This window comes from Equus przewalskii, chromosome 22, assembly GCF_037783145.1.
Source record: "Equus przewalskii isolate Varuska chromosome 22, EquPr2, whole genome shotgun sequence".
Taxonomy (NCBI): domain Eukaryota; kingdom Metazoa; phylum Chordata; class Mammalia; order Perissodactyla; family Equidae; genus Equus; species Equus przewalskii.
The window spans coordinates 2,475,766-2,502,814 of record NC_091852.1 but is presented as its reverse complement, the minus strand read 5'-3'; the positions used below and the strand labels follow the sequence as shown (position 1 = coordinate 2,502,814).

At 49.3% G+C, this 27,049-nt stretch overlaps 1 protein-coding gene across 1 annotated transcript; it reads right to left on the bottom strand.

Annotated features, from left to right (window-relative positions):
* Positions 1-456: 456 nt before the first annotated feature.
* LOC103550991 (fructose-1,6-bisphosphatase 1) lies at positions 457-27,023 on the bottom strand. Its single transcript, XM_008520234.2, has 8 exons — positions 26,691-27,023; positions 25,779-26,097; positions 14,362-14,524; positions 12,391-12,483; positions 6,794-6,934; positions 3,653-3,790; positions 2,464-2,583; positions 457-904 (listed from the first exon to the last, which is right to left on the bottom strand). Exons 1-8 carry the CDS (start codon positions 26,851-26,853, stop codon positions 713-715), a joined length of 1,329 nt encoding a protein of 442 aa, XP_008518456.2. The 5' UTR covers positions 26,854-27,023; the 3' UTR covers positions 457-712.
* Positions 27,024-27,049: the final 26 nt, after the last annotated feature.

Here is a 27,049-nt window from a genome sequence, read left to right as displayed (position 1 = left end):
GGCTCTGTTAGTTTAGTAAAGTGTTATGTTTTTATAGAAAAGACACCACTGAGTGATAATGGAAGCCTTCGTCTGTGACTCAGACGGTTACACCCAAGTTTGGGAGGCCGAGAGGTCATAGATGAGTACCACCACTAACTGATCACCCCTCCAGCTCCGGGGGGCACGCACAGCCTTGCTCGGGTTAGTGCTGCACAGCCAGACCTGAGCGGACAACACGTACAAGTGATACGTTAGCTCCGAGGTTAGTGGCCAGACCGCCTGGGTTCATATCTGAGCTCTGTCGCTCATTGGCTGGAGACCTTGGGCAGATAACCTGACTGTCTTCCATTAGTCATCTGTGAAATGGGTTATTCACATTACCTAATTCATAAGGTTGCTGAGAAGATTACACATTATCTTATATGAATTAACTGTTACTATTATTATTACTATTTGACACAAAGCAATGAAGACTTTTTTTTAGAAAAAGGAAGAATATGTTTATTTCTCCTCTGTTCACTCAAAATATATCTTGACCGTCAGTGGCATCGTCAAGACAGCATCTGGGTAGCAGCGCCAGGCATCACACAGCATTTGATGGTGAAAATATCCATGCTTTTTATTTCTGCTGTCTAGGAATATATGATGCATAATCAGAATGGGTAGCATCATGTGAGACAAAAGGTCCAAACAAAAGGCAATTCTTTTTGGTGTGGGGAAGGCCAGCTCTTCACTTGGCAGCATGCTTCTTATATAGCTCCAGGAACTCGGTCACATCTTCAGGGGACCCCAAGATGATCGGCGCCCTCTGGTGGATGTCAGTGGGAACAATGTCCAGTACAGCTTCCTTCCCTGTGGTAGCCAATCCTCCGGCCCTCTCCATGACATAGGCCATTGGGTTACATTCATATAGTAGTCTCAACTGCAAAACAAGAGTCAAGAGCAGGGTCCTTACACCAGAGGATAGTACACAGAAAAGGGATTTGTTCCATACCAAGATAGTGCAGAGGCAGGGGGAGTTTCCGAGGGAGTAACTGATCCTTTCTCTTTCCTTCCAGGAGGTTGTAATAGTTCCCCCCAGGGTTGCATCTAATTAGCCATTCCGTTCAATTAAGCCATCCATCAAGCCAGAGCCAGCAACAGATTGCCTGACGCGAATGTGAGGCAGGCCACCTGGACTCAAGACTGAATGACATTTTGGCAGAACCAATGGTTCCCTTCTCTTTATAGCACGGAAACTGGACCTAATGAGTGATTCTGTGTGTTTTGGATGGAGCTTTGCCTATTCTAAAAGCATAAAAAGTCCATGGTAGTGTCTGGCTGCAGACATCTGGAATGCAGACTGGCTCCTCCAAACAGTATCATATTGTTTGCAACTCTGTACACATTCCTTTTACAATTCTCCCAAGGCTTGAGGGTTGGGATTTAGTATATTATACATCTTGGCATTTACTTTTAAATATTAACTTTTTTATTGTATGCATTTTCACGCAGGCTGCCTACTGAGCAGACAGCTTTTTGCAGGTGTTTCCTGACTCTATTTCCATACAGGTGTCATGGCCAGAATCGAAAAACTGAAAAAAAGGAGGAAGCTCAATATTGTGTTAAGGAACAATTTTTTGAGGCATTGGAGAAAAGTGCTGTGAAGCAGGCTAGCCACATAGGTTGCGACACCTGAGGTGGCTCTCACAGGAGTGGTCTTTAAATAAACAAGAATGCCTTCAGCGACCTGGATGCCACTTGCAAAACAGAAACCTGAACAGATCTGAAATAGATCGATTTCCAACTGTCTTAAGCAGATTATTGTTCCTATTCCTTCTCACACGTGAAAAAAAAAGACAACGTGTCTATTGGGAAAAATCAGGGGACAACACTTGGGAAGGAAACACGCTGTCCCTCTGTGTGGGTGCAAATTGGGGCGTCCCTTAGCCAGAATAAGCAAGCGCAGCCCCCACCGTGGCTTTTGGGGACGCTGTGGGGGATAGACTGGCATCAGTCAGTGACAGCTTACCTGACAGCTCCAGGTTTCCCCAGAGCTTCCTTCCTTCCCTAGAAAGGTACTATTTTCCGAGCAGCAAATGTTGGCTCACTAGTTATTTCAATTTTATGCCTTTTGAAAGCAATCAAAGAAAACCTCTGTTTGGAATACATATTTGATTTGCTGTCTTGGTAATGAGGCTGGACTGTTTCATTTTGCTTTAGGAATGGAATTCATTTTACCCAAGCCAAACCGTGTACCCACTGGAAGCTCTAAGCACTTCCACCCATTCTGACGCAACATGGTTACCTGTCTTTAGTGATGGAAGGGCTCTCGAGAGACCATTTTTAGCTGATACTACCTGGCTTTAACCAGGACAAGCTTTAATCCAGGAAAGAATGTGCCACAGACATCCTTAGCACCCTCCTGCTGAGTATGTCATGCGCCCCAGGCTCCCAGTGAAACACACTGCTTCTCAGTCGCCTGTCAGAGGCTTTCCCTACCTTTCCGTTGGGGCTCTTCTTGTTTGCTGGGTACATAAAGATCCCTCCATAGACCAGGGTGCGGTGGACATCAGCCACCATGGAGCCCACGTACCTCGCACCATAGGGGGCCGAGTTATCCTGCAAGGTTAAGGACAGCAGTAGTTAGAGTTGCTAAAAAGAAAGAAAGTGAGTTAGTTCTCTCTGTGATCTCTACCCTTATTTGATTCAACAGTCATTCAATGAGCACCTACAAGGTGTGTGTTTGGGGCTGTGCTAGGAAATGTGATGAAAATCTTGTTCCTAAGGAGCAGAAAATGGAATAATGGAGACAGCCTTTATACATCTTACAAGAGGTCAGAGTACCTGAAGAAGCCCTGAGGAGGGTGTGGTTGATTCTGGCTATGGGTGGGGGCAGGCATCACAAAAATTGTCCCATTTAGCAGGACTTTGCAGGTTGAGAAGACTTTGTCAGTCTAGGGAGGTCTCACCAAGGGTGGGAGAGGGAACGGCCTGCTCAAAGGCTTGGCATCACAGAGAAGCACGCACCATCCCCGGGCCTGGGGAACAGCTCCGTGCAGTGAGGGTACCTGTTTTGGTAGAGTAATCTAGGGCAAGGTGGAAGGAGAGAGAATAAGGCTGGAGAGAGCCTGGGGTCAGCTCTGAGGGCCCTAAATGTCATCCTAACAACGCTGGGGCTTCCTCCTCGCAACACAGCAGCCTCCCAAGGCCTTTAACCAAGAGTATGACAAAATGGGATATTCCCACATAGACCTAGCTCTACAAACAACCATTTCTTCTCTTGGTATTCAGTGCTGGGCAACTTTCTTAGAGAGATACCAAGATGGACGCTCAATCTCGAGCCGACTATAGAAATCTGTCGAAGCCATCAGGCAGGTACCTGGGCGTGAGGACCACATTTTCTACCATCTGGGGTCAGGGACCCCAGAAGTGAAACACGCTTTATTGCTGTGAACTCATTCATTTGGCTGACTTTATTATCCTGATTTTTTTCTCCTGAGAGAAGGTGGCAAAGGCTGATGTTAACATCTCAGGGCAGGGGGCCAGGTGGGAACCTACTCAGGGGTCAGGGCACGGGGGAGGCCCAGGCACCTCCATCCCTGCTGCCTTTCACCTCCAGGGTAAATCGTGAACCAACAGGTTTCTGGGTGGCCCAGGGGCGCTCCCCACCCCAGGAGCCCTCACTTACTGGGGGGAATTTCTTCCTCTGGACGTACTCAGTGACGGCAGGGTCGAAGTCCTTGGCATAGCCCTCATTGAGGCTGTAGATGCTGCCTTTCTTTTTGATCTTCACATCCCTGTCCACCAAAATGAACTCTCCGATGGCCTGTGGAACAGGAGGGAAAGGAGGGGTGACAGCCGCCTCCGCGGGGCCTGGGTGAAGGGGGCGGGCTGGGCTGGGGGTGTCAGGCCTGCGGTCACCCCCAAGCTTCAACACAGGGGGCCTCTCCTGGCCCTGGGACAGCCATGCCTCCCGCCACCTCTCCAAGAACTGTGAACGCGGTGAGGGAAGACGAGCGCGGTGAGGACGAGCAGACAGGACAGGAGAGAGGATGAGAGAGTGCCGCAGACGTGGTCAGGGATAGAGGACACTTTTGACTTTGTTTTCAAATGGTTTCAGTAAAACAAGAAAGAAACCATACCGAAATAAGGAGGGCGGACATATGTAAAACAGCAGCAAAACCTGAGGGCGAATAAGAATGTGTGTCCTAGGCAATAGAAGATGTGTGCGCCTTTGCAAAAAAAGAAAACCTTGGCGCAGACAGGAGGTGGGCTGCCAGGAGGAAGGGGCGGCTGAGTTACGCCAACGTGATCAGGCTGCTCCCAGCTTCCCAGCTCTACCTTTATGACATTTCCCCTTTTGTGTGTTGCCATAGAAAAGAGCTGAAGCCTGAGTTTTGATTCACAGCGTGCGTAACTTCAGATGCCTTTGCTCACGATCTGCAGTGTTCTAACTCTCCTCCCACAGCACCAGTGCTAAGCAGACGCCTTTAGGACTTGGGTTCTTCGAAGGAGATTCAGATTTGGGGGAAAGCGTCACTAACTCCTATTGCCCTGGAGAAAGATTGTTTGGGGCTCCTATGTGTTGCTGATAAGAGGGTGACAGAGGCTCTGCTCATCTGGGGAGGGGGGTAGCTTCATTGAGGCAAAAGCTAAGAAGAAGGGAGGCCCGTCAACATTTCTCCCCAGCCATCTGTTCCCGTAGCAAAGACTGGTTCCTGCAGACAGGAAGTGGGCAGTGGAGGGAGGGAGGGAGGCCAGAGAGGAGGAAAGCAGGAGGGAGGAAAGAAGGGAGAGAAAAGAGGCTAGAATTAACAGTGGTCATTGAAAGGGATCTTTTTTCTTTTTTCGTATTTCCAAAAATTTTGACCACAAATATGTAGAGATATCTTTTATAATCAGTAAAGCAAAATAAATAAATAGATAGATAAATGCCTTTACATAAAAAGTCTGGAAAACGCGTCCCAGGGCATCCCAGTGTGACGGAGAGGAGGCTCTTGTACGTGGAGACAAGACTGAGAAGCTTTTTGAAAGTTAAAGCTTGTTAGAAACACAACTATAGCTGTGCGGTCTTTTTAGCAGCAACCATCACCTGTCCTTGTAGGAGCCAAGATGAAAAGAGGGCTAAGCCGGCCGAGGCTCGCCCCAGGCCTGGGGACGAGAGGGTTAATGTGATCTGGGGAGGACAGCCAGCAGGGGAATGTCACCGCGGTTGGGGGGTCAGGGGGGCCAAGGCTGCATTGTTCTTCCAAACTCTGAGGGCCGTTAGGTCTGAGGAGGGCCAAAGACCATCAAACACACAGAAACTTACTCCTGGAGACACCAGTCTGCAGTCTGCAGACAAGAAGAGATTTAACTTTTTGTACACACTCATCAGCTCAAAGGTAACAGAGATGTCACCAGAAGAAAATTGGGGGAAGTGGTAAGCACGTGGCAAGACGAGAAATCTGCAAACATCCGTGGCTTCAGGAACTGGCCCCTGGGCTCGGAGCAGACTTTGCTCTGGTTCTGCCCCTATTTTCCCCGAGGTCACTCCTCTGGAGGCCTCAGCTGGTGCTGCCCCCGCCTTGTGTATTTATTAAGCGCCTGTACTAGCAAGGAGGCAAAGTCCAGCCGTGAAAGAGGTGAAAGAGCGGGGACAAAGGCAGTTCTGATTTACATGACCCGCCCGCTGTGCACGCCTCCTGGATTCCAGCTGCTGCACGTGCCTGGTGCTCCCTGGGTCAGCAAAAAGCACGGAGAAACCAAGAGTTTCTTTACTTTCATACGAGGACATTTCTAAAGCTAAAAGCTATTTATAAACCCAGGTCTTCTCCCCTTGAGACTGGGGACCAAACACATGATGACACGCAGACCCACCAAAGATGGTGCTGTGGAGCCCTGCTCAAAGGTGGGCTGAGTGGCACCGAATATCTACAGAGATTTCTTTCCCCATTGATCTGCTCTGCTGAAACTGTCATCTAACTGAATAAATAAATAACACCAATCAATAGACACGTGGAGGAAATTATCCACAAATCAAAACCATTCGTGACAGTTCTTCACGGCCCCGTGGGCTCCCCTCCACAAGGAGCTTTTCTCTATAAGGTGGACCAAGGAATTATCTTCATTTCCTTCTTTATTTTCACTTCCTTGAGTTCAGCAAAGCCTTACCAAACCGCACAGGTTAACCGAAGGTTTGCATGCATGTGCACAATATCAAATAAATTTGGAGCTATTTTTGAAGAAACAGTGCAGTCCACTGCCTCAGCTGGGAGCCCCGTTCACCTCAGGAAAATAAGCTAGTAATAGATACGGTGGGTGGCAAATCTGCGGGCCCCATCTGGTCCATGAATGTGTTTTGGTTGGCTAGCACAGTGTTTTACAAAGCCAGAAACATTACATTTTTTCAAAAAGCCAGCGTTTCTTGAAACATTGGAAGCCTTAGCAAAACTGGGCCCCTGCTCCTGAACAGCAACAACCCCTGGGCCCCCTCCCGTCCCCAGTCCCCGCCACTGCCTGGGCCGTCCTCCCCCAGCACACTTCACTCATTTCTACAGCCTGCCTGGCCTTGGCGGGCATTTGAGTTTGTTGAGTAATAAACCATCCATTCTAAAGAATTAATCTTGGAACAAAGACCTCTTCTTGTGCTCTGGACAGATATGATTTCTCACCTCAGTAACCCTCTCACTGTCCCTCCACCTGCCTCACCTTCTTCTCCACCCCATCATCTCTTCACTCTAGAGCCTCATCTCCCACCTCTGCATACCACGCCCCCCACCCCCACCCCACACACTCCAGACCCTCACAGCCACCAGCTGAGCACCCAGCCTCCCACCGGGTCTCTCACCGGGTCCAGCATGAAGCAGTTGACACCATTTACCATGGCCAGGACCAACATGGTGGCACTGCCATAGAGAGCATAGCCGGCAGCCACCAGGTTCCGGCCTGGCTGCAGAGCATCCTTCTCAGATGGCTCATCAGTCGAATTCTAGGACAAGAAAGAAAACAAAGCATGTTTTTGTTTTGTTTTGTTTTGCGGCTCTTTTTTCCAGTTCAACCATTAGCAAGATGCATTATCAAGGTGCTCTCCTAATGAAATGGGGCATCTTCCCAGAGGCCTTCCTCCACACACCAGCAATATCCTGATTACATTACCACAGCAGCCTGCCCGCCAGACCCCAGATTTCCTGCTCCTGGATCCTTCTTTCCAATCAGAGTCCTCCTCCAATTTTACTAATTTGATATTCCCTCATTTTGCCATTATCACTTTCAAAAAAGAACATGCCTTCTTGCCAGTTCCCACTAATTTAATCTTATTACGGGCATCAATGTCTTTCACCTGCCTACTCCATCTTTATTTAAACAAATTAAGTCTGGGCTGGAGGGCTGTGAGTCTGCCGAGGAAATCAATTTCATGAGCTCTTGCCAGTTGCAGCACACACCCCAGTGAGCAGTGTGGTCCACATCACTCACACATCAAAGAAATTCTCGGAAATACAGGAACTTAGAACATCTCTCCAGAGTCATTACAGGGTAGGGCAGATGCTTTCCATTTTTTTGACCATGACACACAGTAAAGATACAGTTTTACAACACAAACCAGTACCAACACACACACACATGCACACACAACTACAAAAATTTAACAAAACAGTATTTAGAACATGACATGCTCTCTAATCTTTCTTTTTTTTTTTCATTAAAAACACAGCTCACTGGATCACGTGACCCACAGTTTGCCTAATACCAAGGAAGGGAACACCTTAAGCGGATGGCTCCTAGTGTATGATCGCTAATTGATAATTATCTTCTTTATTAACACTTGATTGGCTTTTTCTGTCCTCAAAACAGCCCCAAAAAGATCTTTCAGCTCAAATACTCTCTATTTGAATTTCAATAGAAACAAAAATGGGCCATTTCATTCATTCATTCCCCCAGCAGAGATTCCAGCAGCTGAGAGTAGGCAAGGGCATCTATATCATGCTGCTGGGGATGGAGGTCATCCCAACAGAGCATTCCTGGTAATTTCGCCATGTAACTTTTGAAAGTGTGGTCCAAAGACCATCTGCGTCAGAATCACTTGGGATGCTTATTAGAAATGCGTATTCCGGGGCTGCAGCCTCGACTTACTAAGTCAGACTTTCTAAGTTGGGTCCAGGGAATCCGCACTTACCATGCACCATAGGAGACTCTTGCACTAAAGTTTAAGAACTACTCATATAAAAGGAAGAGTCAGAAAAACCATTTCTCTCCTTTTTCCCCTTGTCCTCACTCCTTGTGTTTAAGAAATGGTTTTCATCCAGGTGATTGGTTGGTTAGTTGGGTTGGGTCAAGTTATTTCATTTAGTTTGCTTTCTCACAGGATACTGCAGTACAGCTAAACACAGACTACACACAGTATCAAAAAGTTGAGTTGTTTTTCCCAAACTCCAAATTTGGCCAGTGCACAACCTTGAAAAAGGAACCAGCTTCCTTCAAACCCAGTGACACGGTAGATGGACTCAGCCCTCTGACTATCCTCTATCACAACCACTTAGCCTTGCCAGTGCAGACAAAGGTGATGTGTAACCCAAAGAGCTGACTGGCAGCCCCTGGCGGCTTGGAGTCATCAGTTCTCCACCAAGGAAAGTCTCCCAGAGATTCAGCTCGCCCAGGACCATCCATGCCTTCCGGTGGCGAAGGTGCAAGAGTAAACAGCCTTTCCCTGAAATAAGGTCACCAAACAATCTTACCCTTCGACTTCCTTGCGCGGAGTAAGAAATGGTAACATAGTCTACGATCCACACACTCAAAGAGAAAATAATGCCATGGAATCATGGATTTAGAGGAATTCTTTTCTGGCCTGATCCCCTGTTCAGTGCGTGAATTCTCTCCTCCAACCCCCCCCCCCCCCCAGCAAGGAATGTCTTTGCCCTGAGGGAATGCATTATATTCTCATCCAGATGCTCACAGAACGATGGGCACACAGCTCTTGGCAAAATTAAAAAGCCCCTGGACCCTACCCTTCTCTACCTGTCCAGGCTACCACCGGGGTGGTTTGTTTTAATTCACACCACCCCATAAGGAGCATAGCAGAAGACATCACGGATTCCAGAGACGAAGTGGTGGAGGAGAAGGTCAGGGAGAAGTGGGGTAGGGCTGTCATGTCCCCAGGGCTTCCCTCAGAGCGGCAGCAAACCCTCCTTAGATCTCACAGAGCGGTCGGCAGAGGCCCCGTATCAGCCAGTATTGTTCACCTACTATGGCGCCAGACAATCTAGCAGATGACCAATACATAAGACGAGCCCCCTGCCCTCAAGGAAGTTTGTAATCTGCAGCGGACAGCTGTCGGTTTTGCTTGGCCAGCGTCCATCACCCTTCCCCCGATAACTGCACCTTAGTCTTAAAATACCGCCTCCCTCTCCTCAGCTCCAGGAACGGGCATTTGACCCTGGCCTGGCCAACCAGATCATTGCACGCTTCAGGCCATTGTGATTGGTTGAGGGGTGGGCACGTGACCTAAGCCAACCAATCAGAGCCAACGACAACCAATGAGATGACGTTCTTGTTGAAATTGCTGCAAGGGAGGCTTGCATTTTCTGCTTGGGTTGCTGAGAGGATTGGATGTGAGCCTGGACCTGCTGGGAGCCATGTCGCCACCACAGAGGGAGGAAGTGGGGGAGATGGGGAGGAAGTGAGTCCTGACTACATGGTCTGAATCTCTGACTGCAGCGGCACCTGAGGCAGACTACCCACTGCGCTTTCCAGTGTGTGAGCCACTAATTTTCCTCTCCCTCCATCCCTCCCCTTCATCCTTTCTTAAGCCAATTTGAGTTGTGACACTGCCCACTGAATCTTACTACACAAAACAAGTAACATTAATAGCTGCCACTTATCGAGCACTTTTTATGCGACACGCACTATTTTTGGTGTGTTATACTTAATTTTCAATATCTCCACTTTACGGATAAGGGAACAAGAGGCATAGAGAGGTCACCTGGCCCCAGGTCCCATAGAGCCAGTAAGTGTCAAGGTCCGGAAGTGTCAGTGTTCCGCGTGGCTACTCTCAGTGAGCCTCCCTGTGCTCAGTCAAGGGAAGGAATGCGGCCTCTGAAGCTGCCGGAGCGCTTCCGAAGCTGCTCTGTTGTGGGGACCGATATTTCTAAAGTACCCTGCGACATCAGAACGTGTCCAGGAGAGGGTGACCATGCTAGCGAGGTCTACAAATCATCTCATATGAAGATGTTTAGCTTAAAGAAGACCGAAAAAAGGAGGAGAAAAGAAGCCAGGAAAGCCATTTCCAAACATGTAAAAAAAATCTTATTTTCTGATGCTCTAAAAGGCCAAACAAGTAATAGGAGACAGAGTCTCACTCAACATTTGGCAAACATTCTAACCATGACGGCCAATCAACAGCTCAGGAGAATCCTTCCCCTTCCGGATGTCCCCAGCCGGAGGCTTGGTGACCCCTCGGGGGTGCTGCAGCAGGAACTGCGTGGAACACTGACCACGTGCGCTACGAGGCTGCTTTGGAGCCTGTCTCCAGGCGTCCCATGGGCAAGGCCTCATCACTGTCGCCAGGTCCCCGCTACTGATGCCGGGCCACCGAGCGGGTGTAACAGGGCGCTGAATTCCAGCCCAGAACCGTCCCTGCAGGACGCAGGAAAGGTCTCCTCGGAAGCATCAGATGCATACATGTTTACGCCCCACAGGCCCTCAAAGGGTTCCACATAATCAATAAGACTTCTGAAAACTGAAATAACTTAAAGGTGTCAGACTCATCATCTTTTTCAGTCTTTTAAGAGAGTCACTTCAGGTTTATTGAGAAGAGTGCTCAGACCCACTGTTAATTGTTCTAGCATTCTTAATTCAAGCTGCTGTTGCGAGCTGGTTTGTTTTCTTTTCAGTCGATAGCAAGTGTCTCGGTTTTCCAGAGTTTTTTCCCTTCGAAGCTCCCTATTTGGGGTGTGCAGGGAGAGGCTGGGCTGGCCAGCACGGGCCCTGTGCTAGGTCGGCCGCATCACTAACCAGCGGTCTCCCTCCGCAGGAGGAATTGTGCTGCAAAGCTCTCTACCTCTGCTACAGATGCGCTACTCGGCAGGGAACGTCACGTCCCTCCACTCTACGACAGGAAGGGATGTTTCACGGTGTGACTTGGAAATAAATGAATTGTTGCCTTTGCCTTCCTGGTATGAGCATTAGAACCTTCTCCGATTCTGATTTTGATACGGATCTGCTTCTCAACCAAGATAAAAGCAAAACGCATCCCAGGGATGACAGAGAACTGTCCCACGGGGGTCCTACCTTCCACATGTTCGGAAGGAGATCAGGTGTACTACTAGACAAGTCACTTGGAAAAATAAAGTGCAAATTGCGATCTCGCTTCTTAAGGTCTGGCCTCTGTATCTGGAGTAGGAGACTGGGGAGGGACCTCGGAGGTCCGCTGAACTAACCGCCTCGTCCGTTAAGATGAAGAAACGGGCCCAGCCTCGATGGCATCTGTGAGTTTTTACTTCTAAATAAACAGGAAAGGCTGAAGCCAAGATGACAGTTTAGATGTCATCCTGTTTTATGCCGAGCCCACAGGGATTCCTTCTTCTTTCCACCTGTCTGTATAGCTGAGAGCTCTCCCACCACCACCCGCACCCACACATACACCTCAGGAGAGAGAGACTTTGCAGGGAGACTTCCCTGGCCAGGTTGCACTGGTGGAGGACCCAGGGCAGGGCTGGGGTCCCCATGCTGCACCAGTGTGCAGCAAACCCTCTGCAATGCACACACTGTCAACAGTCGAGGCTTTATCATCACACGGTCTCTGTCACAGCTCCTTAACCCTGCCAGTGCAGCGTGAAATCAGCCAAAGGCAACATGTAAAGAAAGGAGGTGACCATAGGCCATTAAAACTTTATTTATGGACAGTGAAAATTAAATTCATATAAATGCCATGGGTCATGGAATATTCTTCTTTAGAGTTTTTTCAGCCATATGAAAATACAAAAGGGTTATTTCTTGCTCACAGACCATGCAGATCAGGCAACAGGCTGGATCTGGCCCTGGGGGTCACAGTGCGCAGACCTGTGGTTTAGTACACTTAAAGGACAGATTCGACATAAATAATCTCTGCTGTCGTCATGCTCCCACCTTTGTCAGTCCCCACAGTATCGTCACTGTAGCCGCCCTGTACTGTCTTTTTGACTTTAACTTCATTTTCTGTCATACAGGAGAGCAATATTTTACAGAGTGAAATATCTGTCTCTTTCCTCTCACGTTTTACTCCATTTTATTCTAACAGCTTAATGGATGTTCATTGTGCAGTTAATGCTGAAAAAGTCAGACCTTGAAGTATAAACCTATTTCAAGCCTCACGGAGTTTCATGAAACACATTCTGGCTGCTCCTCCAACAGGGAAACAGGACTGGGTGCTCAGTCTTAACTTTTCTTTTGATCCCAAACCAGGGGCGTTACCTTTCTGTAGATGCCAAAAATGGTTCCAATGGATGCAAGGCAGTCGATATTGGACGATCCATCAAGGGGATCAAAACAGACCACATATTTACCCTGAGCAAAGAAAAAGAATACAACTTTACTTTAAAAATAAACTCTATAACAAAATAGAGAGCATACACTAAGGGGTAAAAAAGGGAATCTGGGGAAAACTGCAAGAAATGTGAGTCATTTATATTCTGTCATGGACAGTATGAGGTGGCATGTACAATGAAAACAACAACTATATATATATAGTATAGATGTATATCTTTTGGTGTGAGAAAACACAGAGAATTAGGCAGAGAAAACACATCTTAGAAAAGGAGGTGTAGATGAAAGTGATGGAATACAGATAAATAAGTTATAATTTCCTACGTCATTGACATAAATTAATCATAATGCTGGTTTGAGTTTCCTGACAGCCAAAGGAAAAAGAGAAACAAAGATAGTCACATATTTATCATTATTTATAAGGAAAAAAACATAACAATTCCTTAGGTGAAGCAAAGACAACCTTCAGATCTGTTAGACACTTCTCATGCGAAATCTCTAGATGACAGCTGGGGTTGCAGTGCACAGAGTTTTCAACGACAGCCCTACTGCAATTCCCAAAGGAAAGAGCCCTCAGTGGTAGTGGAACCACCAAAGCCTTGGCGCAGGATTCTCAGCGGTGTGCTGGGGCTGGCGGGTCGCCTCTCAGCTGATGGTGCGGTCTCCTCCCACTCTGCTTCAGCCATGTCATACAGTAGCTTACAATCAACTATGGGGCAGTACTGACACAGTTGAAATTGGCAAGTGCTACAAACCAGAGATTTGGTTTACCAGCACACCACTGGGGATTCTCCATCTCCCAATTAGCCACTTTAACATGTGGTTTTTACATTTCTGCATCAAATTAAGACAATTCTCTGATTCCCTGACCGCTTGCTCTTAACAAATCACCCTGGCTGATACAGGAGAAACTGTCACCTGGAAAACGGGAACATGCCTGTCATGAAGGTACACTGTAGTCAGAGAAGTTCGGGCTGGCTGATAAAGAATATTAAACTGCAAATTCAATCCACATGCCTACAACTGCCAAGTACCGTCAGAAGCCCAGCAGAGAACAACATGAACTTGGAAGCTGACAGGTAGTAGCGCCTTAGGAATGATGTAAAACAAGTTAACAGGCTGTGGCTCCCGACCCTCTTAAAAAGGTCAAGACTGGGCAGCAGGCAGCCTCTTTAAATTCATCTTCCGACTACTTTTTTCTCCTTCCACTGCTCCACGTCCCGGGTCGTCTCAGACAGGGAGGAACTATAAGCCCGTACAGCTGCGCTTCTCCTCTCAGTGCCGTTTTCATTTTTACAAGATCGTCGTTGCTCCACAAAGCAGGCTACACTCTCTCATTCACTTTTTACACAATGATTTATTGTTGAGCCCCTACAATGCACCAGGTATTGCGCTTGATGCTGGGATACAGAGAAGAATATAGCTGGTTCTCTGTCCTCAAGGAGCGATCAGATTAATAGGATTCCAGTGGATCTCAGCGCACGCATCAGTGAGAGGAATTGTGAGCAGTTGAGGTTGGCGGGAGAGTTGGGTGTGAAGGCTGGGGATTTGGTGGAAGGAGATAAAGTGAAAGAAGGAGTTAACAGAAGCCAGACTTTGAAGAGCCTTGAACATGACAGTAAAACGTTAGGAGTGGAGATGAGTGTGAGTATCTATGAGTCTCTCCCACGTACAAGAACCTGGGAGAGACGATCACGGTGTGACCTGCGTGGTGGTGTGGACTGGGGAGGACAGTGGGAGATACGGTTGTGAGGTGGAATCAGTGAAATGATGGCATGGCTCAGGAATGATCTAGGGTGATTCCTAGGAATCCAGCTTGGCTAACAAGTAGAGTCATTTATGAAGCTAGGAAGAAAAATGGTCACGTTAACACCCTCAACAGTGGAAGTGCAAACCCACCCTTTTCTCAGGTTCCACTATTATGGCGTGTTTGTCTTCTTCCGACACAAGAACACAGGTGGCAAAGGAGGACTTTAACACATTAACAACCAGGTCATTGGAGAGGACATCCAGCTTCTTCACCTGATCACCCGTCACATTGGTAGAGCCAGCAATTCCATAGCTAGAAGGAAGAAAAGCCACAAAAATATAAGCCACGGCCACCAGAATATGTCAATGCACCTATAAACCCACTGAAAGCAAGCATTTAGCAGAAGTTAGAAGAAAGGAAAGAAGACACCTGGTTGGGGAGAAATAGAGCAAGGAGGGTGGGCATCCCTCTGGATTGACTCCCAGGGGGAAGGAAATAGTGTCATTCGTCTGTCCAGGACCTGTCATGGTGCACGGCACACCTTTGAGGTTAAAGCCGTGTTTCTCAACCTTTTTTTTTCTTAGGGCCCCTAAGGAGGCTTTTCAGGCTTTTTTTCCCTAATCACATTCACTCATGGAATTTTAATTTTTTTTTAATTGGCCCTGAGCTAACATCTGTTGCCAATCCTTTTTTTCTTCTTCTCCCCAAATCCCCCCAGTACATAGTTGTATATTTTAGTTGTGGGTCCTTCTGGTTGTGGCATGTGGGACACTGCCTCAGCGTGGCCTGATGAGCAGTGCCGTGTCTGCACCCAGGATCTGAACCGGCGAAACCCTGGACTGCAGAAGCGAAGCACGCAAACTCAACCACTCGGCCACAGGGCCGGCCCCAGAATTTTAATTTTAATAGTACAGATATAGTATATCTGTTTATGCACTGTATGTGTACCTGTGTTTTATACACAAAAAGGTTGATTTTTTTCCACCTCCCCCAAGAACCAAATTTTACCTCCAAATTTATGGGCTAATGCATAATGAATCAGTTGAGAAACTCAGCAAGCAAAGAAAACTTCTAGGCAAGAGGGAGCCTGAGATGTGAGCTAAGCCAAGGGATTCTATGGTTTTACAGCTGAAAAGATCCTAAAAGAGAAGAAATTTTGACTGGTCCCACCAGCTCATTTTATAGAGGAGGCAGCTCACTCCAGGGTGCCAGCGAGCTTGTCTACACCAGAGCGCAAGGCCAGAGGCCAGCAGTTCACTTTGATGCCCAGGCCGGGCCCCTCTGGGGGGCACCCCACTGCCCCTGGCACGGGTCCTAAGGGCTGCGGGGAGTGGGAAGTCTGGAGTTTCTACTTTATTTTCAAGGTACCTGCAGGTCAGTAATGGGGGAATTCCCAGAGTGCGGATGGCTTGTCCAGGATGCTGCCTCACTTGTTAGAATGAGAAAGAGGCAGGTTGTCACAGCCTGGGGTTGAACGGGAACACTGGGAGGAGGGGAAACGGTGTAGAGGAAGGAGGCCCAGAACAAGATACGGAGACTGGAGGTGGGAAGGGAAAGTCAGAGCGTGGAAGAAACCGCCAAACAGCTGCAGGCGGGCACGAAGGGGCACAAGTGCCCCCGGCCCACGTTGCCGGGGCACTTGCCCTGCACTGTTGTCACGGCATCCGCTGCTTCAACTCCTGAAAATACATTTTCTCTAAACATAACTTGCATGTCTCTGGCTGGACAAAACTGAGCCCACACCAGAAACTGTCCAAACCCAGATGCCTCGTCTGGCCTGACTCTCTCCAGGAGGCAGCTCCAGCTGTCTCATCGAGCCCACTTTCCAGCATCCCCACTTTTGGCATCACTTCCTTGCCCACCTGGAAAACAGCGCCTCATCGCTCCGGCCCTCCCCCCACTTGTCTTTTCACCACCTCACTCGCAAAGATCAGGGGAGCCATCAGACTTGCGCTACAGCCCACGTCTCTGGGCGTTTGCTTCTCTTTCCACATACTCTCTTCCTCACTTCAGAGGAAGAAGGCAGCCAAATTCTGGGCGGATCGAGGCTTGGCAGGGCTCACCAATCTCTCTCACTGCCCCCCGCACCTGTGTCTCTCCTTCCCAGCCAGACGTTTCCACCACTGAAGTCACTACTAATTCAGGCAGATGAACAGCGCTGACGGAAAAGAGCAGGGCTTCCTGACAGAGCCCCGGCTCAGGGCCCCGCTCTGCAAGCCCTGCCCCATCTGAGCCTGCCTTTCTGCCACTGCTCCCAGAGGGCAACGACCTCGGGGCACTTGGAAGATTACATGCAATAAGGTACAAAAAGGGCTAAGTACAGCCCTTGGCGCCTAAGAGGTGAGAAAGAAATGCTTATTCCCTTGTTTGCTCACTAAAGGGAGTGCTCACTGGGGATCCGCTCATGCTGTGGGAGGAAGGGCGGGCCTCGGAGATCCCCCAGGCCTCGTCCACCATCACGCTGGCGTGGTTGTTTATCCTTTACTTCTGTGAGGATGACGACAGAGGGTATGTGTTTCCCCAGTGTGTCTTGGCTTCCAGCACATAGTAGGGCCTCAGTGAATGCTTGTTGGATGAGTGAATGGCATTGCCTGAGGAGAACAGAGACCTGAACCTAAAGGAGTGAGCACAGGAGCGATCAACTTTTAAGGTTGCTCCACACCTTGGAGGGCTGGGGGAAGCCACCAGCCTGGTCCCCAGAGGGGCAGGCCTATGGGACAGCTCCAGGGAGGCCTGGCAGGCTGGGGCAGTTGGACGAGGCACAGAGGCAGCCATGGGAAAGGTCTGTTTCACCCTGTGGCCCACGTTCCACCTGCTCAGGTCTGTTGCTCAGCGAGACAGGTGAGCTGTCAGGCTGAGGTCTCTTCTACTCAAAAGCACCCTGGAGGCCTATGTGAGGGTTCATTATTCTACAAATATTTATTGGGTGCCCACTGTGCCCCAGGCCCTATTCTGAGTGCTGGGGTCACAGTGCTGAACTGGACAGATGAGCTCGCTGCCTCATGGAGCTAACATTCTAGAGAGGGAGACAAATGAGAAACAAACAAGTGCTGTGAATGCACGAGATACTGTCTGAGAGTGACAAGTGCTCGAATAAAATGAAACAAGATGCCGGGCAAGGGGTTTAGGAGGTCAAGAAAGGTCCCACTGCAAAGGGCCGGTCAGGCTGGAGGCTATCTTCACTGTTTTTCCTAAGAAAGGAAGGGTATGAAAAAGCCCTAAGGGAGCCCAAACAAGCCAGCCAGTAACAGCTCCAACCAGAGCTCCGGGCCAGCCATTCATCCAGACACCACAGAGAGTTTGATTTTCACGTTTCCAAATGGGAGGGGCTATTGTGTGCACATTTTTATAGGTAACCTTTTAAAACTCAAGGTCTTTTTCCTGTGATGCCCAGATCAGGGGAGCTCCAGAATGTGGGAAGAGGAGACCAGAGGAGAGGGTCCTGCAGGGCCAGCTCTGGTTTGTGGTGCTCCTGCTGGCCCAGGGCAGACTGGTTTCCCTGTGACTCTGTCGCAAACACAGGTTCCCTCATTTGTTCAGCGGGACTGAATGGAAGCAGGAGAGCTTCTGATGCACTGGACTGCATTTTCTGAGCTTGCAGACCCAGCCGCTGGCCAAACAGAACTGCGATGCAACTCCTGCAGCCCCAGACCGTGCTGTGGGCTGTGAGAGGTCACCGTGCCAGGGCGGCTGACTTGTCTAGCCAAGACCACCAGCCAGGTTCCTCACTGCCGCTCCAGGGCTCTAAGGCGGCTCCTGTCCTTGGGTCACAGAGAGTGGCACCACCTGTCCATGATGGGAGTCAGGTGGAACCACATAACACACAGCAGGATGAACACTGGGGACACTCACCATGCCCAGCACCAACGACTGTCTTCACCGTGAAACCATCGCAGACAGCCGGCCGCTTCTCTGGCTGTGTCTGCAGAGTTGGGGGGTTACTTCCCTCTTCCTCTTCTTCACCCCCCCAGGGTCCCTCCTCTATACTAACCAGAAGGACTTTTTGTCAACTATGCTCCAGTTGCTTGAGAAGCATAAAAAACTTATGGAGAGAGATTATTCTATACCCCTCAAACTCAAAATTCAGGCACTTCATTACTTTTTTAGGCCATCTTGTGGGAGAGTTTCCCCTGGTAAGTCCTGGTGTTAAGAATTTCTTTGAGGAAGCACAGGACAGCGACTCTATGGTAGAAACGGTTCATGACGATGAGTTCCCAGGCTGCCGAGTCGATAGTAAGGATACCCGAGCACCTGTCATTTCCCTGCGTGCTCTTCGCGTTGCATCTTAGCACGCAAAGTCCCCGTGCCTGTTCGCACGCTGCCCCGCACTGCCCTGCTCCGGGGCGGCGAGGCCTCGGGGTGAGTACTCACTCGGGCTTCTCCCGGCCTCCTCAGGAGGGGACCTCAGAAGGCGGACGGCCTGAGGGAACAGGTTTCCACAGGTCAATGAAAACCTGGAAGCGGGCAAGGTTTCTGCAGCTTCCACAGAGCAGAAAAAGCCCTCAGAAATATCCTAGAGGATCTAATTAGCTGAAGAACACATGGAGTTTATTTTCTCCACAAGTTTTCAGAAACTCCCTTAGAAGCAGTAAATTTCTGTGTTCTGATCAGTCATCGTTGCTCAAGGCCCCAAAGGATAGATGAACGAGAGTCTTTACTATATATTCCGAGGGCCACGAGGAGAGAGAGTATAACCTACCTATAGAATCAGGCCTTTTGCTTGGCCCTGTGAACTAGGGCTTGGAAAATGGATCAACTGAGTTCTAGCAGACTCCAGGAGAGCCCAGCGGGGGCTGGAAACCCGGCCTGGTCTGGAAGGAGCTTCTGTGCCAGCTGCTGTGAACAGGCGGGAACGGTACCACCACCCTCGGTGGGCTTTGAGCAAGGCCGTTCCTGCACCATCTGGATCTCTCTTAGATCAGTTCTCAACCTGCTGCTTCCCAGGGCCAGAATCACACAGCAAACGGGGCTGCAGGGATGTGGGGGAACCAGCGTACAACCCTGTCAAAAAAAGCCTTGCCAAGGCCGACTGTGCCTGACAACCAACAGAGAAAGAGAAACAAGCCGAAAGGTCAAGAAATGGGCTGAGCTGAGCAAGTGGTAAACCTCCCAGCTTAGCTCCCTCCCCACCCCACCCAGAAAAGGATTCAGTAGCAGCCCGGCGCTGATCACGCAGGACAGGGACATTAGTTTTGAATAGGTCAGTGACCTGATCTGCCGAGGATGCTTCTCCTAATAGCAAGGTATCACAGAGGGAAAAGCAAGATCCTGGGCTTTTCTCCATGGGCTGGGACTCTAGGCCACCGGGCTTCAAACCCCAGCTCTGCCACCTGCTAGGCAGCCCTGGGCAAGACACTTAGCATCTCTGACCTTTGGTTCTTCATCTGTAAAATAGGAATTCAGTATGTCTGCACTGTAGTGTGTAGACAGGGGGGGTAAATGAGTTGATATAGGTAAAAAGGGCTGAGAACAGAGCCTGGCACACAGGCAAAGGAGCAAGAAGTGGTCTCATTTCAGTCCCGTCCCTAACGTCTCTCACAGTAACGCAACCATGCTGAGAGGCAAGGTGAGTCCTGGCAAGAATACAGCATCCGAGACTCGGGTCCAAATTCTGCCTCTCGCTCTTACTGATTATGTACTAAGTGGTCTCAGCTCCCTGGTGGACTGTTTCTGTTTCGGGCTCTGTAAGGATGAGGGCTAATCCTTGTGACGCACCTGGTTCCCAGCAGCCACAGGCAGCCGTCACTGTCCTTACTGAGCCCACAGGCATCCACTGAGTAAATGAGGGCTGAGGAGGGGGCGGGGGAACCATGACCCCCAAACCAGTTTTGCAGGCAATTCCTGGGAAGACAGCCAGATGGCCAGTGCTGAACTATGTCACAGGTAACTGGCAGCAAAGGAAAGTGCTCAAAGTTCACATTCGACCCAAGTTTCACTGGGGATGGTATTCTACTTGAGAGGCTTACGACATTTCACTTCAATTTCACTCCAATTAGTTGGCTCTGCAGCCCCAGTAGTTCAAGGGGGGAGGCATCCTGCCAGGGTTTAAGCCCTGTAGCTGTTCTTTTTAAACCCCAGAGACACAAAAGTTCTCTTTCCAGAGGTGGGGGAGCAAAAATCAAATTGAGAAGCTGCTGTCTGTAATATCTCTTCTTTTACTTTTACTGTAAACCTCACTGAAATTTTGGAAAAGCCAAAAGTCATTTTAATTCATGTGATGGGGAACTCTTCAGAAGCATAGTTTCACTCAGCCAGCATTTTAAAATCCTCAGAAATCTGGATTAAATACTAGCATGGTTTTTCAAATTTGCCTATGGTTTCTAGAATGGAATGAGCCATTTCACAGCCATAAAGTCTGTGATTTATGATGATCAGGGGAGAGCCCCCTTTTACAACATCTCTGAAGCACAGCCCTAGACACAAGGATTGGGGCCAGGGCCACACTTAGGGAGGAACTCTCGATGACTTCCTTGATTTGCTCCCTGACTTTAGACCTTTTCCTCCTGATGTCAATACGACAGTGTGAACGAGGCAGCACCCTCGACAGCATGTAAGAAAATCAAGTGGGAAAACTCATTTTCAGAAATACTTGACCAAAGAAAAAGAAAGGCAGGTTACCATTTAATCCTTATCACTAAAGTCAAAGGTAACACTGACTTGTTTTTGATTGATTCCAAGGTAAATGACCAACCGTTCACCCAGCCAGGAACATCCAAGGGTCAGATCAGAAAGATGTGGAAGGAGAGGCGTCAACCGGGGCAGCTTCCAAAGGCCACAAACCCCGACCTTCACTGGAGTCCATGCAGCCCAAATGGACAAACAGGATGGACTGTGGCTGGCTTTGTCTCTCTCATGGAAATGAAGTTACAACTCACTCTTGGAAACATGGAGAAGACAATTCAAGAAATATAAAATACATCTGACAAAGTTTCCAAAAGTTTAACGTCATAAACTCTGCAAGTTTGAAGATAAACTTAAGCATGTATTAACTGACTTGTAATTCTAAAATTAAAACTGAAGTTATTATTTTCTTCCATCAAATAACCGAGAGGACCCCGTATATAAAAGGAACTTTTCTGGATACCACGTGAGCATGATGGGGGGAGGTTTCCTGGACCTAATCTGATGGTGCAACATCGTTTTAATATATAACGTTCTAGCCTGGAATATACACCTGTGGGCAACTTGTAAGGATTAAAAAGTAAAATATAAAGATATAAGTCTAGAAAAAAAATAATCTTCAGCCTAGGAAAACAATGATGATATTGGTACCCATTTAATGAACTCAGTTCATCCTCACACAACTCTTTGAGGTTGAAGAAAACAGTTATTTCCATCTTACAAGTGAGGAAACTGAGGCTCAGAGATATTACATGAATTGCCCAAATCCTCACAGAAGTTGAATGGCAAAGCCAGGAACTTGACCCTAGCTCCATCTCTCTCCAAAATGTGCCCTTGGGCCCGCCCCATTGCCAAGTGGTTAAGTTCACGAGCGTTGCTTTGGTGGCCCAGGGTTTCACCAATTTGGGTCCTGGGCATGGACCTACACAACTCATCAAGCCATGCTGAGGTGGCATCCCACACAGCACAAACAGAAGGACCTACAACTAAAATATACAACTATGTATTGGGGGGTCCTTGGGGAAAAGAAGAAGAAGAAAAAAAAAAGATTGGCAACAGATGGTAGCTCAGGTGCCAATCTTTAAAAAAAAAAAAAAGTGCTCTTAAGCCCTGCATGATCCTGTTCTGCTAAGTCTGGTCCGGATTTTCTTTTCCTCTTCCTCTCTGCCTCAGGGCCAATGTACCAAAATCTCATGGCCAAACCTGTAGTCATGCTTCATGCCTGCCTTTCAGACTGTGGCATCCAACTGCAGGCTGGACAACATCTCCAGCTGCTAGCCCTTTACCACCTCAAGTTCAACGTTTCCAAAATGCTGGAATCACCTTCTCACCCTTCCTCAATCTCGAAAACCCAGCTCTACCTTTGGAATTCTGTTTTTGTTTTGCTTTGCTTTGTTTGTTAATGGCTGGGCTGCTCTGAATTGGGTGGACCTCCCTTGCTGCCCACCCCCCCAGTCCACACTCAGCCTTCTTCTGGGTCCTCCTCTCTGCCCCAGCTCTAGCTCTGGCAGCCGCTTTCCTCACCCCTCCCCTTTCAACTGGTTTTCTCCACTTCTCAGCTTTCCATCTTCCAACTCTATACTTCCATTCATATCTTCCCCAGATTCATCTCTAACCATGCCACTGCCCCACTCAAAACTCTGTACCCTCTCTTCTTTGCATACCCCCTAGAATATGAAGTATTCACCCTTGCCATTTGATGCTCCCCAACGCACTCACAACGTAACATCCACTAACGCTCCGCCATGTGTGTTCCATCAAATTAAATAAGCAAACTTTCCAGAAACATTTTCCCACCTCGTACTTTTCCTCACACGACCGCCCAGCTCCAAGTGCTCTCCAGCTGAAAGGCCTTGTGACGATCTCTGACCGCCCATTGCAAATATCCATCGCGACGCTCCACAATCCTTTGCATCTGCATCGTATTTTTGGCACCTCTAGGAAAGCATCTTTCAGCATCTCTACTGTGTTTTATAACTAGTTCTACACTTGTCTTATTTTTCCTACGGCATAAGCTCTGTGTCGTTCTCATCTCATTGTCTTTTCTAGACTTTAGTATACTATGGGTGTTCAATAGCATTTTGTTGAATCGAATGGAACCAGTGCATCCTTCAGACACTGGTTTGGAAACATGTACGAAAGGAAGTCAACTCCACTTGCCGAAAGCAGAAGCCTAAGCCCCCAGAGGAGCACTTTCTCCCAAAGGAATGAAGACTGAGAAGCAGGGAGCACTTGAATTTGAACCATGAAGCTATCAGATCCACCTGCAGGCTGCTAACTGTTCTCAGGAGAGAACAGAAGGCTGACCGCGCCTTGTCTGGACCATCACCCCTTCTCTCCCGGGAGTGGGTGGAGGAGAGGCAACAGCGCACAGACGTGGCTTCAAGAACAGGTTTGCTACAAGGTGATAGCTTCTTGGGATACAATTCTTAATGCACATCAAAAATGTAATTACTAGATGAGACAGAGTTGGGTGAGCTTTAACTGATTTCTAAAAGATAAAGGAAGAGATGTGTGGTATGGTGAAAAGAGCCCCAACCAGGGCCAAGGCCAGGTCACCTCATTGTCCTCATCTGTGCAAAGAGGGGCTGGACTAGGTGACTTCTGAGTCTTTTAGCTTGAAATTTTATGATTCTGTGAACATCTTATTAGGAGCAATGAAGGTGGCTACAATAGAAACTGTTGATTAGAGAGGGAGAGAGGGGGAGAGCACGCCCCAGACTCTGTGCTTAAACTCCTGATGTGTCCCTGATGAGAAGTCATGGCCAAGCTCCATAAACTGCTTCCTGTGAGGATCCTGCAAACCTGCAATCCTCTTGTCCCTCTGGGTACATGCCCTTCTAGGGCAAGCCTTCGGCATTTACCAGTTATTTGCAGGCAAGCTGGCCTTTTCATCCAGGAAATCAAAGCTGATAATGAATGTAATTTAGAGGCCTGACGAGATCTTGTCTTATTGCTGCCTGCCAGACTGACGACATGCTGTCCTGAGACAGCCAAACTCTTATTTTCCCACAGGAGCACTTAAGTGTCCAGGTTCCGGTCTGCCCCTGTCAACTGCCCACATTACCAGACATCAACACTTGTTTACAGCTACTGTTTGAAATAGTCAAAGACCTGTGAAATGCCCCCAAATAGGGGAAGAGTTAAATAGCTCACGATACATCCTTGTAGTGGAAGACTACACAACAGTTAAAAAGAGAGGTGGGTTTATACGTCCTGACATTGAAGGATGTTCATTATATATTGTTGAATGATGAAAGCAAACTGCAGAAGACTATGTTAAGTGTGATTCCATTTTGTTTGCTATTTACAAATAGGCCTACGTAAATATATGTCCCTGTATAATTTATATGAGTATAAAGAAGTATCTGGGAAAATAACCAGTAAATTACTAATAGTGGATACCCCAGGGAATGGATATGAGGTGGGTTTCACTTTTCCCTTAGTGTTCTTTCAAGTGGTTTGAATTTTTGTCAATGAGTACAGCTTATTAACTGGTTTATAATAATAACAACAATACGTTTTTAAACCTGGAATTTACAACTATCTAGTCTAAAAATATACATATTTTACATAGCCCAAATTCGCACCCTTTGTCCAGGTCCCACTATCAAAATCCCACTATCTAAGGTCCCACTATCTGAGGTTACTTAAAAGGTGGGAAAGATGCAGCTCAAAGCAGATCTTGTGTTTCTGAGTCTCTTTGGGGTTGTGAAAGGTACTGACACATTTTTAAAAGAATACGAGAAATGACAAGCACACTTTCTCAAAAAGCTCCCCGGTCCTCAAAAGCAGATAAGGCTGTAAGAACACCTATACTGGGTGTAGATTAAATCTGAAGTAAGATTTAACCAAGTGGTTTCCTATAGCAAAGGCTCCTTAGAAATGTATGATTAAGAGGGGCCACAGGTGAAATGGGGATGGAGTCACCACTTTCCTGACATACCTGTCCCAATCGCTCTCCAACAAGGCATCCCCAATTGACATCAGGAAATAAATGGGACCACACGCCCCTTTCTTAAGAGCCAGCTCCACCAACCCAAACTGTGGGACTGAAGCCAAACGGCTTCCCAGAGATGGACTCCAGGCTGCAGGGCTTACACTATTCAGATCAGCTATGAGGATCATGCACAATTTTTATAGCCTTTCTAAGTGTGGGAAATGTCAGGAAGGAGGGTGGGCAATCTGGAAACCCAGGTACCCTTCAGTTACAGTGAGGACCAGTGTAAATATAAAACACTTGTGCACGCCAGAATAACCAAAGAATATTGTGTTACTTACAAAAAGCCTCACCAGAAGGTGCCCTTTGAATTCCCGCGCCCCCTGATTCCTTTGCTGCACACAGTGTGATCTGCAGACCAGCAGCATGAGCACCCCTTACCACCGAACTTCTTAGAAATCAGAACTTGAGGCCCCACCTCACACCCACCGCAGCCCTTCGCACACCAGCACTGCTGCTCCTGAGAACTCTGGGCCTGCAGGCTCCCTCCCAGCCTGTCTGGGGTCCCTCACCCCTAAAAGAACTATAGAATCAAGGAGATATTCGATTAGAAACCTGACTTGGGGCCCCAGTGCCAAAGGGAGTGACGGAGGGAAGCAGGCAGGCCAGGTGCCCACTCCGGACAACCAGTTTCACCAGGAGGAATGGGAGAGAGGTGCCAAGGCAGGCTGCTCAGCCCAGGTGAGAGGGCTGCAGGATGAACGCAGGTGCAGACTGGGAGACAGGCGCCAGTGGGCACCCCCAAGCTCCAGAGAGTGGGAACAAGGGCTTGAGTGTGGCTGGGCAAGCTTCTGAAGAGAGTGGCTACCAGAGACAGAGAAAGAGACCCCCAGCTGTCAGACAGACAGGCTGACAGCAGGAGGGCCAGAGTCAGGCATCCAGGCAGATCCCCAGGCGGACAGACAGACAGACAGGATGCAGCGGGCAGCCGGAGGCCTGACTCACAGGTGCGCGATGCCCGCCTTGCGCACGGCCGTGGAGATGGCTTTGACCGCGGTGCAGAGCGAGTTGAGCAGCTGGGTCATCTCGCCCGTGCCGCGGGCCTTCCTGCCCTCCTCCATGACGAAACGGGTCAGGGTGACGATATTCGTGTCGAAGGCCGCCTGGTCCGTCATGCTGGGGCCGGGCTGCTGCGCGGGGCGGCAGGTGCGAACGGCGGGACGCGGCGGGACGCGGCGGGAGGACGGAGCGACGGCCGACTGTCCGCGCCGCTCGGAGCCTACGTGGCCCAGGCCAGGTCCCCGCCGCTGTGTCCCTGGGGAGCCTATAGGCACCGGGTCACCGCCCCCCGCCCCCGGGAACACCTCCGCCCCGGCCCCCGCCCCCTCTGCGGCCGCCCCGCCCCTCCGATCCCCGGTGACGTCGGGGACCCGGGCCGCCGCCCCCTCCGCTTCCTCCGCGGTGGCCCGCGCCCCGCGCCGCTGAGGACGGCCGCCGGCGCCGTGGAGCGTGGCTCTGGGCCACCTGCGTTATCTCCTGCAGTCTCCACGCCACCCTGCGCGGAGGCGCAGTCAGGATTTCCCCCAAGACGTGACCGGCAGGTCGGAAGGTTAAGAGACGCGCTGGATGTGGCGCAGCCGGGCAGCGAGGACGCGGGCGCCCCAGCCCAGCGCGGCCTGGCCTCCGCACCCGGGCCTAACCGCTGCCGTCCCGGCCCCCGGGGGCGCCACCTGCCCGCTCCCTGGCCTCTGTCCACCCCCGCTTGGCCTGTCACTGGCTCTTCTGACCAACCTCAGGAGACGCGGATTCCCCTGTCCCTCACCTGTCTGATGGCCCATGTCTGGATCCTTAATCCAGGCCTCTTCCTGTCAAGATTCCTATAATTCGAGAGCTACTGGGGACCTTAGTTTCCGATACCTGCATTGTGCCGAGGAAACAGTCGCAGACACGGGGAAGTGTCTCTTGGGTACCTCGCTGAGGCTGGAAGTCTCCTAGCCCACGTCCTGACGTCCGGACCGCTTTGTAGCCCCCATGCTGCAGTCCTCGGGCAGGTCCTGTGCAGATCCGGGAACACGTTCATGCAGCACCTCCCATGTGCCCCGCGCACCGGGATAGAGCCTGAACAAACCAGAGAACACTCCTGCCTTCTCGACCTTAGATTTTAACAAAGACAACAAAAAATAAACAAACAGATTACTATGTTAGATGAGCCCTAAGTGCTATAGAGAAAAATGAAATAGGAAACAGAGATGGGGAATGTTGGAGGGGAGGGGTTG

Coding starts and splice junctions, on each gene's coding strand:
- LOC103550991 (XM_008520234.2), bottom strand. CDS start 26,853: ATGAACGTGTTCCCGGATCTGCACAGGACCTGCCCGAGGACTGCAGCA. Junction 14,525..25,778: donor AAGGCGGGCATCGCGCACCT/GTGAGTCAGGCC, acceptor TCTTCCTTCTAG/CTATGGAATTGCTGGCTCTA. Junction 3,791..6,793: donor ACTGCTTCATGCTGGACCCG/GTGAGAGACCCG, acceptor CCTGTTCCACAG/GCCATCGGAGAGTTCATTTT.